The sequence below is a fragment of the Macadamia integrifolia genome, unplaced genomic scaffold, assembly GCF_013358625.1.
Source record: "Macadamia integrifolia cultivar HAES 741 unplaced genomic scaffold, SCU_Mint_v3 scaffold_38A, whole genome shotgun sequence".
In the NCBI taxonomy this organism is placed as follows: Eukaryota; Viridiplantae; Streptophyta; class Magnoliopsida; order Proteales; family Proteaceae; genus Macadamia; species Macadamia integrifolia.
In genome coordinates, this window is record NW_024870665.1 from 150,710 (window position 1) to 167,230 (window position 16,521).

At 39.8% G+C, this 16,521-nt stretch overlaps 1 protein-coding gene across 1 annotated transcript in view; it reads right to left on the minus strand.

Annotated features, from left to right (window-relative positions):
• LOC122071630 (endoribonuclease Dicer homolog 4) overlaps positions 1-16,521 on the minus strand; it is a 130,743-nt gene that overhangs the window by 63,841 nt on the left and 50,381 nt on the right. Inside the window, exons 7-10 of the mRNA XM_042636010.1 lie at positions 7,809-7,946; positions 7,590-7,718; positions 5,591-5,729; positions 5,046-5,142 (exon numbers count right to left, since the gene is read on the minus strand). Of these exons, the coding sequence (XP_042491944.1) occupies positions 5,046-5,142; positions 5,591-5,729; positions 7,590-7,718; positions 7,809-7,946 (503 nt within the window). The remainder of the gene's footprint in view (positions 1-5,045; positions 5,143-5,590; positions 5,730-7,589; positions 7,719-7,808; positions 7,947-16,521) is intronic.

A 16,521-nucleotide genomic window follows, 5' to 3' on the forward strand; every position in this document is an offset into this window, starting at 1 on the left:
TTATTTTCTTATTTTTATCCTTCCCATGTCTTTCATTATGAACCATGTATTTTTTTCAAACATTGTCGTTCTTTTTATCCCTATCATTGTAATAAAACTATCGTTCCTTATCATATTATGCAAATTGATGTTTAGGGACCGTCTCCTACTACCTATTTATCTGGAAATCGCTACTTTGTTTCATTTGTTGATGATTATTCCTGTACTACTGGGACTATTCTGATCAAACATAAAAGTGATGTTTATGATACCTTTAAATTTTTATCAAATTGTCTATACTTAGTTTTTACCAAAATTAAATTTGTTCATCCTGATAAGGGGTATCATGTGTGGTGGTGGGTAAAACAATTTCATTAATAATGACATTATTCATCAGCTAGTTTGCGTTGACACTCCCCAACAGAATAGAGTAGCTGAGAGGAAAAATCGTCATTTGTTGGAAGACACTAGTAGGCTTTTATTTGGCATGCATTTTCCTAAAACATTTTAATCTGATGCTCTTCTTACCGCTGCTTTTTTAATCAACCGCATGCTTGCAAAACTTCTTGGTTCCAAAATTCCTTTGGAAACCTTGCATCCTCATGTTTCTAATTTCTCTGTTCCCCCCAAGGTGTTCGGGTGTGTTTGTTATATCCATGATAATAAATCCTCTCAAACTAAACTTGATCCCAAGGCTCTTAAATGCCTCTATCTTGGGTGTTCTTCCTCCACCGAAGGCTACAAGTACTACCATCCTTTTACTCGAAGGCGACTTCTCTCTAAAGATGTCACATTCCTTGAATATGTGCCTTTCTTCCTTTTCATCTGCATCCTCTTTAGGGGGAGAATAGTGGGAGTGACAAGGATGCTAAAGTCATTCCCTTACTTGCCCCCTTAACTATTCCTCCTTCTATGCTTGACATTGGGAAACATAAACAGATGGATGATGTTGACATTGGGAAACAAAGAGGACTCTACTATTGTTGACATGTGGATCCAAAGAGGACTCTATTGTTGTTGACATTTGGATCCAAAGAGGACTCTTTATTGTTTACATAAAGAGGTGGATGTTGTTGATATTAGTGATCATTTAGGTGGTGGTTCTAGTATGAGAAGGAGTTTCTTATGTAAAAAATAAGGGGATAGAAGACCTTCCAAGAGTCCTCTTCGGATCCACATCTTGAGATCCACCTTCCACAATAGAGTAACATTCCATCTCTTCCTTTTAAGACATTACTAATACTATTAGAAAGGGAAAGAGAGTTTGCAATTATCATATAGCCCAGTTTGTTCCAATGATGCTCTCTCCTACAAGTGTTGGTTTCACTGTTGCCCTTTCCTCTATTTCTATTCCTAAGAATGTCACTAAATCAATGTCTAAGGAAAAGATGACAATTGAGAAGAACTATACTAAAAACCTAGTGGATCTTCATCTTCCCAAGGGGTGAGTTCCAATTGGATGCAGGTGGGTCTACACAATCAAATACCGATCAGATGGTGTTGCTGAGAGGTACAAGGCAAGGTTGGTGGCAAAAGGGTATAGTCAGGCATATGGGATTAAGTATTAAGAGACATTTGCTCGTGTGGACCAGCTAAGCAAAATTCTATAAGTGTTCTCCTATCATCAGTGGCATATAGGAATTGGCCATTGTTTCAATTAGATGTCAAGAATGCCTTCATGGTGACTTAGAAGAGGAAGTGTACATGCAAACTTACCCTGCTTCAAGTTCCCTTCAACTAAAGGGAAAGTGTGTCTCCTCAAGAAGCCACTATATGGTCTCAAACAGTTCCCAAAGGCTTAGTTTGAGAGGTTCAAGCAGGCTACTCTTAAGAATGGGAATTCCTAGCATCAAGCTAACACCTTATTTACGAAGCGAGGTGATGGCACCATTATAACCTTAATTGTCTATATTGATGACATTGTGGTGACTAAAGATGATAGGGCCATGATTACCCATATTTAAATGGAGTGCAATCTTCATAAATGGACTTCCTACTCTAGATCATTCGATAAGATTTGGAAAGCCATCTACTTTGAGGTCAGCTCCAAGATTGATAGTCTTTATCGTTGCCATGTTTGAGATACCCCAAGGAACGGACTCATTGTTGTCTCCTAGGGCCTCCCCTCCACTATATTGGCCCCACTGATGTATCCATTAAACTAGTTGGGCTCTAACCTTTATTGTAGCGACCTCCACTGAGGTATTGTCCCTTGTGGCTCCCTTCCCCTCTTTCCTTGTATATTCTCCTCTTTAAATGCGATTACTTATTCACTTAAAAAAAAAAAAAAAGATGGCAGGGATGAGATTGTTAGGATGAAGACCTACTTAGCCCAATAGTTTGAAATTAAAGATCTAGGACCCTTGAAGAATTTTTGGGAATTAAAGTCCAAGAAGGGAATAAATACGTCAGACAAAGTTTGTGTTCAACCTGTTGAAAGAAACAGGGATGTTGGGTTGTAAAACTGTAAGTTCTCATATTAAGCATAATCACAAGCTAGGAGAAGACTGTGGACCTTCCTTAGTTAATGAAAGGAAATAATAGAGTCTAGTGGGGAAGCACATCCATCCACCTTTGACTCGCTCAGTGCAGTGGAAGTGGTGAGCCACTACACGTATGAGCCTAAAAGTGGGCACTTGGATGTTGTTGTAATGCCTCGACCCCATTAATGTTGGTACAATACTATCCTCTTTGGCCCATGGGCCTCAAGGCTTTAAAATGTGTTGTACCATGCTAAGGAGGCCAGAGGTTATCAACTAACCCAGCAATCTCCCCCTAGGCAATGTAGGACTAAAGTCTGCACACCCTCACCGATCTTCCAAACCCCCTAGTACTTACTACATTCATGGTGGGGACACCTCACCAATCTCACAGATGGATTCAGTACACTTGTATCCTTGGGCGTCACATTCTCCCCTACTTTAGGCAAAACGCCCCCTTTGTGGCCTCACATGTTGTTGGGCTCCACTCTAATACCACCTGTAATGCCCTGGCCGCATTAACCATGGCATAATATTGTCCTCTTTGGCCTATGGGCCACGAGGCTTTAAAACGCATTGTGCCATGTTAAGGAGGCTAGAGGTTATTAACTAACCCAACAACCTCACCCTAAGCGATGTGGGAGTAAAGTTTACACACCCTCACCGATCTCCTAAACCCCTTGGTACTTGTATTCTTAGTAAGGACACTTCACCAATCTCCCAAGCAGGTTCAGTACACTTACTGTATTTTTGGGTGTCACACCTGTAACGCCCCAGCCCCATTAACGTTGGCACAATATTGTTTTCTTTGGCCCATGGATCTCAAGGCTTTAAAACGCATTATTCCATATTAAGGAGGCTAGAGGTTATTAACTAGCCCAACAACCTCCTCCTAAGCGATGTGGGACTAGAGCTTGCACACCCTCACCGATCTCCCAAACCCCCTGGTACCTGCCTTATTCTTAGTGGGGACACTTCACTGATCTCCCAAGCGGGTTCGGCACACTTGCCACATTCTTGGGTGTCAAGTTGTATACTACATTCTCAAATATCTGAAGTCCACCCCATAGAAAGGACAATTGTATGTCAGGAACATCCATCTAAGGAAAGAAGGCTACACTAATGATTGGGCTGGGGCTGATACCATTCCTTGGCTGTTGGTGCCACTGAATTAACTTGGAATACTTACTTCGGGACTTAGTCATGACTATTCATCATGCTCTCATTCTGTATACTTCCTTCGAGACTTAGTCATGACTCTTCATCATGCTTTTATTCTGCTTTGTGATAATTTGAGTGCACTTTCTTTAATACTAATCCTGCTTGAACCAAGCATATGTTGAACTTGATACCATTTTGTTCATGATAAGGTGGCTGCTCTCTATCTCTTATTACTCAATTCATTCCCGCTACACTTCAGCTTGCTGATATTTTTATCAAAGCTCTTGCTCATGTTTCATTTCTATATCTCTGGTCCAAGCTTGGTGTTCATGGTCATTCCCACCTTCGCTTAAGGGGGAGAGAGAAGAATGGAATTTCTACTCCTCACACAAGACAAATGGATGGAGTAGGAAATCATGCAGACAACAACAACAAAAAACTCAGCCTTATCGCAACTTAACGGGGTTGGCCACATGGATCCATACAAAACAAAGTAGGAAAAACATCTAAACAAAAAAAGGGGAAAGGAAGAGATGAAAAGATGAGAAATGAGAAAAGAAAGATGAGTAGGAGGAAAAAGGCACAGCCCAACAAGTCACGAGAATCACAACTAAATGGGATCGGCTACATGGATCCTTGCTCTCCAATAAGTTTTATCCAAGGTCATCATTCTTGGGACCAGACCGAGACTATGCATATCCTCCTCAGCACTTCACCTAAGGTCATTTTAGGCCTTCCTCTAACACTTTTAGCTCCTCAATCTGAATCATATCACTCCACCTTACTAGGGTGTCCTCATGCCTCTTTTGAATATGGCCATACCATTTCAAACGACTTTCACGGAGTTTGTCATTGATCGGGACAACTCCCAAATCAACTCTAATATGCTCATTCCTCACGTCATCCTTCCTAGTTTTGCCACACATCCAACTGAACATCCTCATCTCGGCTACACATAACTTCTCTATATGACATTTCTTTACTGCCCAACATTCACCGCCCCATACTTGTTTCTATGTTTAAGGCACAAGAATCAAGCAGACAATTAGGCCTTATTTGTTTCTACGTTTAAGGCACCATAATCCTCCTCTTATGTTAAGAGTTCCAATTTGAATAGAACTTTCCCTTTTTGTATCACAACTTCACTAATTGTACTTCTTTTATATTCTATAACTAAAATTACCAGAGCCTAAGCCATTCATTCTGTTCTAAACTGCAAGGCATTTTGGTACAAACCACCGTTGTTCATGCATGGTCTCAAACCAAATATATAAATATCAGGCAGAAATAGCATGTTAACTCCACATTTTGTCACATGGTACCACAGTCGGTATTTAAAAGAAAAACTATCAGATTCCCCAAAATGCATTATTAAATCAACTCCCTTATGCATGATGTATCTCACAGTGAAAATATCAAACTAACCTAAAATTGGACAAAATGTCAACAAGAGTCAACAGCTTCTTTGAGAAAAATGGTTCCTTTAAATCCACCAGAGCAGATAAATCAGATCCAACACCACCTAAACAAAATCAATGCAAATGTTATTAGTGGAAATACAAGTGATATGTGACTTACATACAGATTGTGTCTAGGCCTTAAAACAAGAAAAAAATGAAGTGGTAAAGGTCTACCTCCTGTCTATGATCAACTGGCCCAGTTTTCCATAGAATGGGAATCAAGCCAGAAAACCAGGAAGATGGTGCCCAATTGCATTTCAATGGCTAAACCTTATTTGACTAGCTGGTCTAGCAAGATCTTAAATATTATTGTCCTACGCATATAATTAATCTGAAGGAAAAAATGGAATTCCTAACATTTGCTCTGATGTATCAGGCCAGTATTAATATTAATAGTTATGCCCAGAATAAATTTAGAGCAGCCTTTAGCGACTCAATGACCACAAAAATAATTTTCAGGGGAGGGATGATAGATGATCCAACTGGAAGCTTATACAGACAAAATCATACCTTCCATTAAATCAGAGTCCAGGACTGAGGCAGCCGTAGCTAAATATTGATCTGCTAAAAGGTTCTCACTAGAACCAGCTTCTGTTCCCATCAATTCATTTCTCTCAGAATTATCACCATCTAAGAATATCCGGATAGCCTTCCAACAAATTAAAATAGGAAATAAGCATGAAAAAAGGACAAAAAGAGGATACACACAAACTCATATATGTAAGGAAAATCACTCAGCCAAAGATAAAAGTACCCATCACTTGGTGAGACTATCCACAACCATTGCACATATGATAAGATCCCACTGGTTAGCGACAAAAAACAATCAGGTCATGGTCCAGTATAGGCAGGATAGGGAAAGCCCGGAAAGCGAAAGTCGACTGTGGTTAATGCTGTTAAACATACGTTGTTTCCTCATAGTTACAAATTGTGGAAGTTATGACATGCTAGTGCTCACAAATCGTTTTTGTTGTTACTAGAAATAAATGAGAAAAAAAAAAAAAAAAAAAGATGGGTAACTAGAGAATAGAATGAATCAACATAACTTTGACAACTAAACCAATTGAGGGAAGGAACAGATCAGTGGAAGTTGGCTTCCTACTATTATGGAAAAGCCATTTTACTTAGGCACGTGGCACCTAAATAGACAGAAAACTCCCTAAAAAGTAATATTGGACTATTAACAAGAAGAGCCATCGAACTTTACCACAGGAATCACCCCCATACACTTCTCAATAATATCAGCAATGCCTTGTAAGGCCAAAGGATGTGCTTCGATGCACTTACCTGCAGCTTTCATGTTGTGCAAAAAATATGGCCATGACAGAAGACACCTACACTTTGTGCCATCTCCCAAATAACACCAGAAAATACTATAACTAGTTTGTTCCCCCGTACTGGTGGCTCAGGTTCAGAGGCTACCAAGTTTCCAAGCCAATATAACAAGGATTTGAGTGACATCAAGATACAAACCCACCACAAGGCAAGGAAAAGCTGTATCCACTGTCCATAGGATGCTACTATCAACACAGTCAAAGCTTCCCACAATATCTTTTTCTTATTCTGATTTTGGTTTTCGTACCATCGATTTGGTTCGCACTTTATGGCATTTCCACTATCAAACAAATCCAATCCCATAAAGGATTGCTCATGGAACTACTATCAAATCTTTGAGAAATGAAGAATTTTAATTGATGAACATTGAGAGATTAAGATGAGTACTGCATCATTCTTTCCCAGTCTAAGAGCATTTTAAGTTTTTAACCCACCTTAATCAATTCATAAAACAGACTCATACAAAACAAAAACTTAGAGAAACTGCAAGCATGCTGTGTTAGCCTGAACACAAAGATTTACTACAGAAATGACTCTAAGACAAGATGATCAGGTCCAATGAACAGACACTGAGTATGAACAATCAATTCGGAACCATTAACACCTAATACTTGAACATGGGAACATAGGCATTTCATTCTCCACTAAAAAGGATGAAAAGGTATACCATACCAGAACACAGGATCACAAGCACTTTGTTCTCCAGCTTGTGGATACCAATTTTCCACCAAAATTCCCTCCCAAAATTGACAATTTATATTTAATAAAAGGTGTTACAACAAAACTCTTACATTTCAAAAAGTGTCACAAGGAATATATCATCTGCCACATACGGAGCACTACTTATGAGTATGATGTACAGGTCGAAACTAGGTATCTCCATTTACATGACAATTAATCTGTTAAAACACTCAAAGTTGGTGCACTGTAGGACCACAATAAGAAAGTTTATAACATTTAGAAAGCACTTGGATAATCATTTGGAAACCATAATAAGAGAACAAGAAGCATACATATGAAGAACTAGACCGTAAATATAGCAACAGGAGGAGAAAAGCAAACAGGAGAACAAAGTTCTAAACATCAACAATGCCTTTCAATTCAAAAGAAACAAATGCTAAAAATGAAGACTTCATAACATAAGCATCATTAAGTAGAAGAACTACAGACTCACTTGCTTTGTTCCCCAAAGACCAAGATTTTCCAAACAGAAAATCAGATTATTATGCATCTTCCCTAGCGACCTCTTACTGTTTTGGAGGCGGCTACGATCATCAGCCTTCATGCTCAGCATTGACAGACACTGCTTTTAACACAATAGAAATAGCAATGTGTAAAAGCCGATGGAGGAAAAGAAAATCCAAGGTAAAAGACAAATTCTATAAAAAAGTACCTGTCCTTTTATCTCCTCAAGTCTTTGAACACAAGATGTGCTCAAAAATCCATTCACAACAGGACCATAGTCATAGACTTTTACTTTTGGAGATGCGACAAAACTATCCAACTCTTCTTTGTCACTAACAGAACAAACCTGTAAAAATTGAAGGAGTTAAATAATGGCCATTAATCAATTTATATCTAGGTTAAACATCCACATGTCCAACATCCTCAAATCACATGCATAGCATACAATTGGAGCACATAGAATAGTTTCTGGATCCACGTGTTATGCAGTGCTAATCCCAAACCAGTGAGATCCCGGGGAAGATCAGCTTACGACAGGATCACGGTAAGGAATAAAACCACATTTGAGGAAAATTGACATCTAACCAAAAACTAATCAAATCGCAGCAAAATCTGATCCAATGGTAAATTAGTAGGAGAGGACTGCAAACGATGATTTAAGTTTGATGGATAGATTTCAAGTTATGAAAGAATCCAACTATAATTGAGAAATTCAGACTAACAAAATTCTATCCAGCAATCTTTAAGGGTTCAAACAGTAACCAAGTAATGAACAAATTTAGTAATTAACAGAAGTCTGAACCTTAAACAGTAACCTGAAATCAAAACCAGAAACCTAAACTGAGAGAGAGAGAGAGAGAGAGAGAGAGAGAGAGAGAGAGATTTGTAATAAGTAGACTTGAAGGACACTGGAAAATCAATGTGTTTTAAGGTTTTGAAAACAGCGACGAAACTAGAACTGACAAACAGTACAGAATAAAAAAACTGAAATCAGAGTATGGCAGAGTAATAACAATATTCAATTCAAAAACTGATGTTCTAGTTAATGGCAACCTGAAACTTGGAAGGAAACTAGGGGACACAGATTTGTAGAAGTAATAATCAGGAGTATGAAGAATTGAATAGCATAAGTGTAGAAGATAAGAGGGAGGAAAGATCACACCTGAGAAGAAACTCAAAATTCTATAATAAAAACAGGTCCAATTGATATTGGTATATATATAACCTTTTAAATTTCCTAAACTGACTCATAAAAGGACTTTCTAATCAATTGCTTATACTGACTTAAAGTAAATAGACTCAAAACAAAACTCTTTACATCCTAATCAACTCAAATCCTGTGTGCTAACTTTTTTTTTCCTTTTTGGATGAATAAATATATATAAACCCAAGAGAAGAAAATATACAAGGGAAGGAGGGGGGGGGGGGGTGGGGGAAGGCTTAAAACCAGCCAAGGGAGAAGCCCAAACAAAAGGGGGGACAAAATCCCAAGGGAAACAACCCCTCAAGGGGGAAGGGGGGCATAGTTGTCATGGCGTCGCCAAAGCTGCGATTTGGTGTTCTAGCGGAAAAAGAAGTTCATGGCAATGCTATGATTTATGTGACTCACAAATGGCGGTAGCCATTGGCTGATAGGCGAAGCCATGGCACCGCCATAGACGCCAGGCCGCGCCTGATTCACTAAGCGGTCGTTTTTTTGTAAAATGCAAGGTGATTTTGATAGGGCTATGTTGATTTTTGATGATTTGATGTTGCTTATTGTTGGTTTTATATGTTATACGGTATATATTGTAGGCTTGTAGCATGCTAAATAACTTTAGAAAATAGGAGAAATAAAAAAGTAGCATACTAAATAACTTTAGAAAATAGGAAAAATAAAAAATGACCATGGGTGATTTGACCGCCATGGCAACGCCATAATGGGCGATTCATCGTCAAATCGATTAGCCACCCCTCCACCGCCTTGGATCGATTTGAAGCCGTGACAACTATGGAGGGGGGATAATGGAAGCTAGGAGGTTCCAGGAATCTATGATATGCCTGTTTTAGGGGGGAGCCCGGGACAGTGCGGAGAGGCAGGATTGCAATCTTGGAGGAGACCTCGAACGAGATGGTTTTCCAAATCCCGTCGAAAGTGCAAGAGTTGGACGTCCATCTGCAGAAGTTTCTCTCCATCCAAAGGTGATTGATAGTGGCACAAAAGGCGAGCTTGCCGATAACATCCCAAATGGAGGGGCCATGGAATGTCATACCAATCCAAATCCACTCTCTTTTGAGACGGAGGACTCTTCTAGGAGCGGGCCAACAATGAGAATGCACTTTTTTCTAGATGGTGGAGGAGAAAGGGCAGGAGAAGAACAGATAATCGATATCTTCTGTTCCTCTCCAACAGAGACAACAAGAGGAGGGGACATTAATGTGACGCCGGATGAGAAAAGACTGCGTAGGAAGGCAGTTGGAGAGGGTCTGCCAGGCTGTGAAGTTGTGGCGGGAGATGTGGCCTTTAAACCAAAGGACATTGCTCCAAAGAATAGGATGGGCCTTAATCCTAACAAAGGTTCCAGGCAGAGGAGAAATTGAACAGCTTGGTGTGAGAGGGGTTCCAGAGAATGGAATCCTCCCTATCTCTGTGCCTAGAGGGGAAGGTAGGGAGAGAGGACCAGATGTTGTTCAGAGAGGGAAGGGGGGGGGAGCCCACCTCTCGTTAAGAAGGATGGAGGAGACAGAAGAAAATCTATCCAACCTTGAGGAGTAAATAGTTCTTGGACTAAGCAGATGGAGCAAGATCCCAGAGGGATGCCAAGGATCCAGCCAGAGGGAGGTGGAGGCTCCATTCCTAATGGGATAGGAAATGGCCTCCTACGCTAGCGGTCTGAGACGGAGAATGCCTCTCCAAACCCAGGAAGAGCCATGGCCCAGGTTAGTAGTCCAATCGGAGTTGGACTTCAAGAGGTAGGAGTAGACCCAGGAGACCCAAATGCTATTTTGCTTGGAGACAATTCTCCAGAGAAGCTTGAGGATGCCTGCCTCATTCATGTCTTTGATTCTCCTAAGGCTGAGGCCTCCTTCAGATTTAGGAAGGCAGACAGTGCTCCATCTGCATGGACGAAGGAACCTCGATGTATCCCATCCTTTCCACAGAAGGAACCTGTGTGCTAACTTTACCCCCACTTCATAGGCTAGAAGTTAGATCCATTACAATGAAAGAAAATAAAAGGCCCAACCTATAACATAACTAGCAAAAAGCATAATTTCAGCATATTGGAGTGCCACCTTCCTCTTGTGGGCATTCTAGATGTTGGATAACCAAGAGAGGGTGAATAGGTTATCTCTAGTGGAATTTAAACTTTTTTAGATTTAAGTCTCAATTACGTGATTATAAAATAAAATGCGGAAGTAAACAGCAAAGACAATCACAGGAGATACATAGATTTATAATGGTTTGACTCAACTGAGTCTAATCCACTCCTCACAAGATCCCTTTGAGAAGTATTCCGCTAGTCCTTCCCTTTCAGTATAATAGGTGGGAGGAAACACCTTTACAAAATCTTTTAAGGATAAAAGAATTCATAAAAAATTATCTCTTTACAGGAAGAGAGGGCTCTTAAACAAGTCTAAGTGCAATCTAGAACTAGTGTAAAAAACAAGTTCAATAGAAATAAAAAGTAAGTTGGTAAAATATTACCTCGTGTGATGCGTGAAATGAGTATGCAATGGTATGAATAATTCACTACCTTCGTCTTCTTATAATTTGCAAACAAATGCTAAGGTAGAGAATGCATATGGATAGAGTCTTGATTTCTTCTTGGAAGGTGTGCACAAGTAGTAGAACTTGAACTCAAAGAATAAATGCTTTCCTTCACTTTAATGCTCTAACGATTGCTCTTAGATCAGTAGTATTGATTGCATTTTAATGAGCCATAGTGAGGGTATTTATAGGAGTAATTAGGGGCCTTAATTAGGCAATTAGTCTCTCTCTAACGAACAATTTTTGGCTCTTTCGATCAACCGCCAAAAATAGTCGTTGTAGAAATAGAGCCATTGAATTAGCCATTAGAAGGGCTTCTAGACAATCCGATTAAAGTCATGTCGACCGGTTCCTTCCGGTTCGATCCGGATGCTTTCGATGACTCATGGTTTGTCAGATTTGTGAATTGTCCGGTCGACCAGATGTTCCATCCAATTGGACCCAGAATGGACCCAGATTTGACATGCACTGTTCTTTGAACTTTAATTAGCCAATAAACTAAATGTGAACTTGTGACCGAGACATTTTAGTCTAAAATAGTACTTAGGCACCTCCTACAGTCATTCAAAGATGACGAGGGTGTGTTTGTGCTAATGTCCATGAATGCTTATGCAGTGAAGTACCTGTGATGTGTGCATGATTACAATAGACTAAGGTCTTATTGTCTTGTCTTCTTTCTTATGATCTTCAGAGATCTTCTTTCTTCATGATTACTTGGCAACTATTCAAGTCTTGATACTTTGAGGTCTTGATACCCTGAGTGCTTAAGACTGGAGGTGAGTTTGGCTATAATAGTCTAATACAAAAGACTAAGAGCCAGACATGGTTTGATGATACATTTGTTTGTTATCATCAAAACCAACCTAGGAGGGGGATGGATGTCTCCAACACCTAGACTTTCGTTTAGCCATCCATACAAGATCAAGTCTAATGTAACTAAATCAACAAGTCAATACCCTCACCAAGGAAATGTCAGAAAACTGATTAATTAGATGACATAGCCATAGTTGGCAAGACATCACCTAGGTGACTACCTTGGCGTCCAGACTCATTGACAACAAGTGTTTCCATGATCGCCTAGGCATGCACATTGTTGGTCTTACCTTGGTTTCAAGTCCCCTCCAACGTCTTGGATCACCTAGACTCTGTGACAACTATGGACATAACTCTCTAGCAGATTTAACCCCAATTCTACCATGTTAAATTGGCAAGTCACAAAACAATATCATTAAAGATCAACAAAAAATGATAGGGCAATAACTTGCAAATGCTTCCAGTATAGAATTGCTGGCTTTAAAGGAATACCTTCAACCATTTATTTACATGAGGGAAACAAGCTAATTATGTGATATAGTGTTAGGAATGTCGACAATGGTGTTATTGTGTTAGTTTCGTTATAAGGGTAATTGGGCATTTACATGAGTTAAGGGTTTTAATTTAATGACTCAAGTTCCTTATTAACTCAACATGTATACTCTGAGGACTCACGGTTTGGAATTACCCAAAATCGCGAACCTCTTTCTATTTGGCTTGCAGAACATCTCCTCATTCTATTCTCTCTCTTCTTTTTTGTTTCTAAAATTGTTTCATGGTATCAAAGCAAGCTCATCAGTGCATGGCTGCGTGCTACATCATTCCTTTTGAAAGTCATCTTAGGGCTTCCTTCGTTTGTGGTGTGCAGCCACCTATGCTGCCTTATTATGTAATGAAACCCTAAATCCCTAGTTGCAAGTCTGGTTCTTTCCTTGCATGTGAAGTGTGTGAATTTGGGAAGCATCATTGTTTGTATTTTCCTCCTCATATTGTGTCTAAGAGTCCGTATTTATTTTCCTTAGTGCATTCAAGTCCATGTGAGTCAAAAATAGGTTAGGTTTATTACTTTTGTGGATAGTCAATTCTTGTTCGACATGGTTGTTATCTATTGAAAGATAACTTCCAAGTTATCTATGCTTCCTTAGTTTGATGCTTCTCTGAAAAGAAACTTTATCTGATAATGCTTCTAAATATAATAAACATGAAATATCATCTTTCCTGTTCTGACCTGTACAATAGAAGACAGAAATATATATATATATATAGAGAGAGAGAGAGAGAGAAGAGAGAGAGTCCTGTGATTAATGCAAGGGAGCCCCAATTGTATGTTTGGGGTTGCCCATTTCTATTCTTCATATAGAACTCAAATCAGCTATTACAAGTCCTACTAGGAATAGGAATCCAAAACATAATAGAAAACTAACAGACTTACTCACTTCTAACTTAGACACCAATCCTAGTTGAACTAGGACAATCCTAGTTGGACTAGGAAAACACCAAGGGAGGAGCCTGCGACTTGCGCAAGACTCCTCCTCCTTTCAAGATACCTAACACTCCCCCTCAAGCTGGAACATAGATGTTAATCATGCTCAGCTTGTTACAAATATAGTCCACTCTACCACTCCCCAAAGATTTAGTGAAAACATCGGCAAGTTGTTATCCTGTGCGAACAAGACTTGTAAAAAAAACTCCTTGTTGTAGCTTCTCCCAAACAAAGTGACAGTCAACCTCAATATGTTTTGTCCTCTTATGGAACACTGGATTAGACGCAATATAAATCACAACTTGGTTATCACACCACAACTGCATAGAAGAAATGCATTCAAACCCAAGTTCTGTCAACAACTGCTTTATCCACATCAACTCACAGGTGACATAAGTCATGGCACGATACTCAGACTCTACACTAGACCTAGCCACAATAGTCTGCTTCTTGCTCTTCCAAGACACAAGATTACCTCCAACAAATGTACAATACCCAGTAGTTGATCGCCTATCAACAGGAGATCCAGCTCAATCAGCATCACAGAATCTCTCAATGCGACCATGTCCATGATCAGAGTAAAGCAAACCATGACCTGAAGCCTTCTTGAGATATCGTAGAATATGAATAACAGCATCCCAATGAGATGTTCGTGGAGACGAAAGGAACTGACTCACAACACTGACAGGAAAGGCAATATTAGGCCTAGTCACTATCAGACAATTAAGCTTTCCCACCAATCTTCGATACTTCGCAGGATCATCTAACAAGTCACCACTTTCAACTGTAAGCTTCACATTTGGATCCATAGGAGTATCCGAAGGCTTGGACCCTAACATTCCAGTCTCTATCAGCAAATCCAAAACATATTTTCTCTGAGAAAGAGAAATAACTTTTCTTGACTAAGCAACCTCAATACCCAATAAATACTTCAATCGTCCTAGATCCTTGGTCTAAACTTCTGTTGTAAATGTGCTTTTAGACTTTGGATCCCTTCAATATCATCTCCAGTGATGATAATATCATCAACATAAACAACAAGAAATATCCTTCTTGTTCCAGACTTCCGATAGAATACTGAATGATCACTCACACCTTGACAGACCAAACTCACGAACAGCATCAGTGAACCTGCAAAATCATGCTCGAGGAGACTGCTTCAAACCATATAACGATTTTTTTAGTTTGCACACCATACCAGACTCCCCCTAAGCAACAAACCCTAGTGGTTGCTCCATATAAAACTCTTCATGTAATCGCCATGAAGAAAAAGCATTCTTCACATCGAGTTGATAAAACAGCAAATGAGAAAATGCACTAGGAGATATCAAAATACGAACAGAAGCCAACTTGGCCACAAGAGAAAAAGTATCCAGATAATCAACCCCATACACCTATGCGTAGCCCTTGTTCTTTCGCTTGACAGGAGATAGGGAAACAATTAAATAACAACTTTTATCTTTTCTTTTTTCTTTTTCCTTTTTCACAAGGAGTTGTGATAGGCACGACTCGAAGGAACCACTAACCAAGCCTTCAATCCAGCAAGAGAACCATCGGGGTTTACTTTAGCAGCATAGACCCATCGACAACCAATAGCGAACTTACCCGGAGGTATTGGTACAAGATCCCAAGTATGATTATCCAAAACCAATAACTCCTCTTCCATAGTTGTCCTCCAACCAAGACTAGACAATGCTTCTACAACAGACTTAGGAACAGGATGACAAGACAAAGTGGAAAGACAAGTATGAAAAGAAGAATATAGACCAGAATAAGAAACAAAATTGGAAATTGGATGTAAAAGAGAAGAGATAAATAGAGAGAGAGAGTCTTGCGATTTATGCAAGGGAGTCCCAATTGTGTGTTTGGGACTGCCCACTTCTATTTTTTATATAGAGCTCAAATAAGCTATTACAAGTCCTACAAGGAATAGGAATCCAAAACATAATAGAAAACTAACACAGACTTGCCAACTTCTAACTTAGACACCAATCCTAGTTGAACTGAGACAATCCTAGTTGGACAATGAAAACACCAAGGGAGGAGCCTCTGACTTGCGTAGGACTCCTCCTCCTTTCACGATAGACTTCTAACATAACCATAGTATCATTCATCAAACAAGTTGTGTTTCTACCCCTTGGCAAAATATGGTTCTTGAAAGGAAAAATCAGCACTTATTGGAGAATGGTCGATACTGATTGATCCATATGAATATTCCCAAAAGTTTTTAGTTGGTTTCCGTTTTAAGCTGTTATTTTTTTTGGATAATTAAATAATTAATACCGAAAGGGGAGAAAGAATGTACAAGGGGAGTGGGGGGAGGGGAGGCTTTAAGCCAATAAGGAAAAGCCAGTCACAGGGGAAAAAGAACAATCAAAACAAAATTACACCCAAAGCAGCAAGGCGAACAGCCTACTACCAAGCCAAAGAACAAAGGGATACATCAACATAGGGGGGGGGGGAGGGAAGCATCAAGTATGGGGGATGTTACCCATAGGAAGGTTCCAGGAGGCAATGATATGACTATTCTTAAGAGAACTGGGAACATGCCTAGGTTGGAAGGAGCGGATTTTGGAGGTAACATCAAAGAAGATGGTAGTCCTAACCTTGTCCAGAGAGCAGAAATTGAATGACCATCTACGGATGTTACGCTCCGTCCAAAGGTCGTTAATGGTTGCAGAAAAGGCAAGCTTACCTATGGCATCACAAATGGTGGAACCCCCCGAAGATCATATCAATCCAGATCGATTCCCTATCAAGGGGGAGAATGGGTCTACGGGAGGGCCAGCACCTAGAAAGGACTTTCTTCCAGACAGAGGAAGAGAAGGAGCAAGAGAAGAAGAGGTGAGAAGAGTCCTCAAGATCACGAGGGCAAAG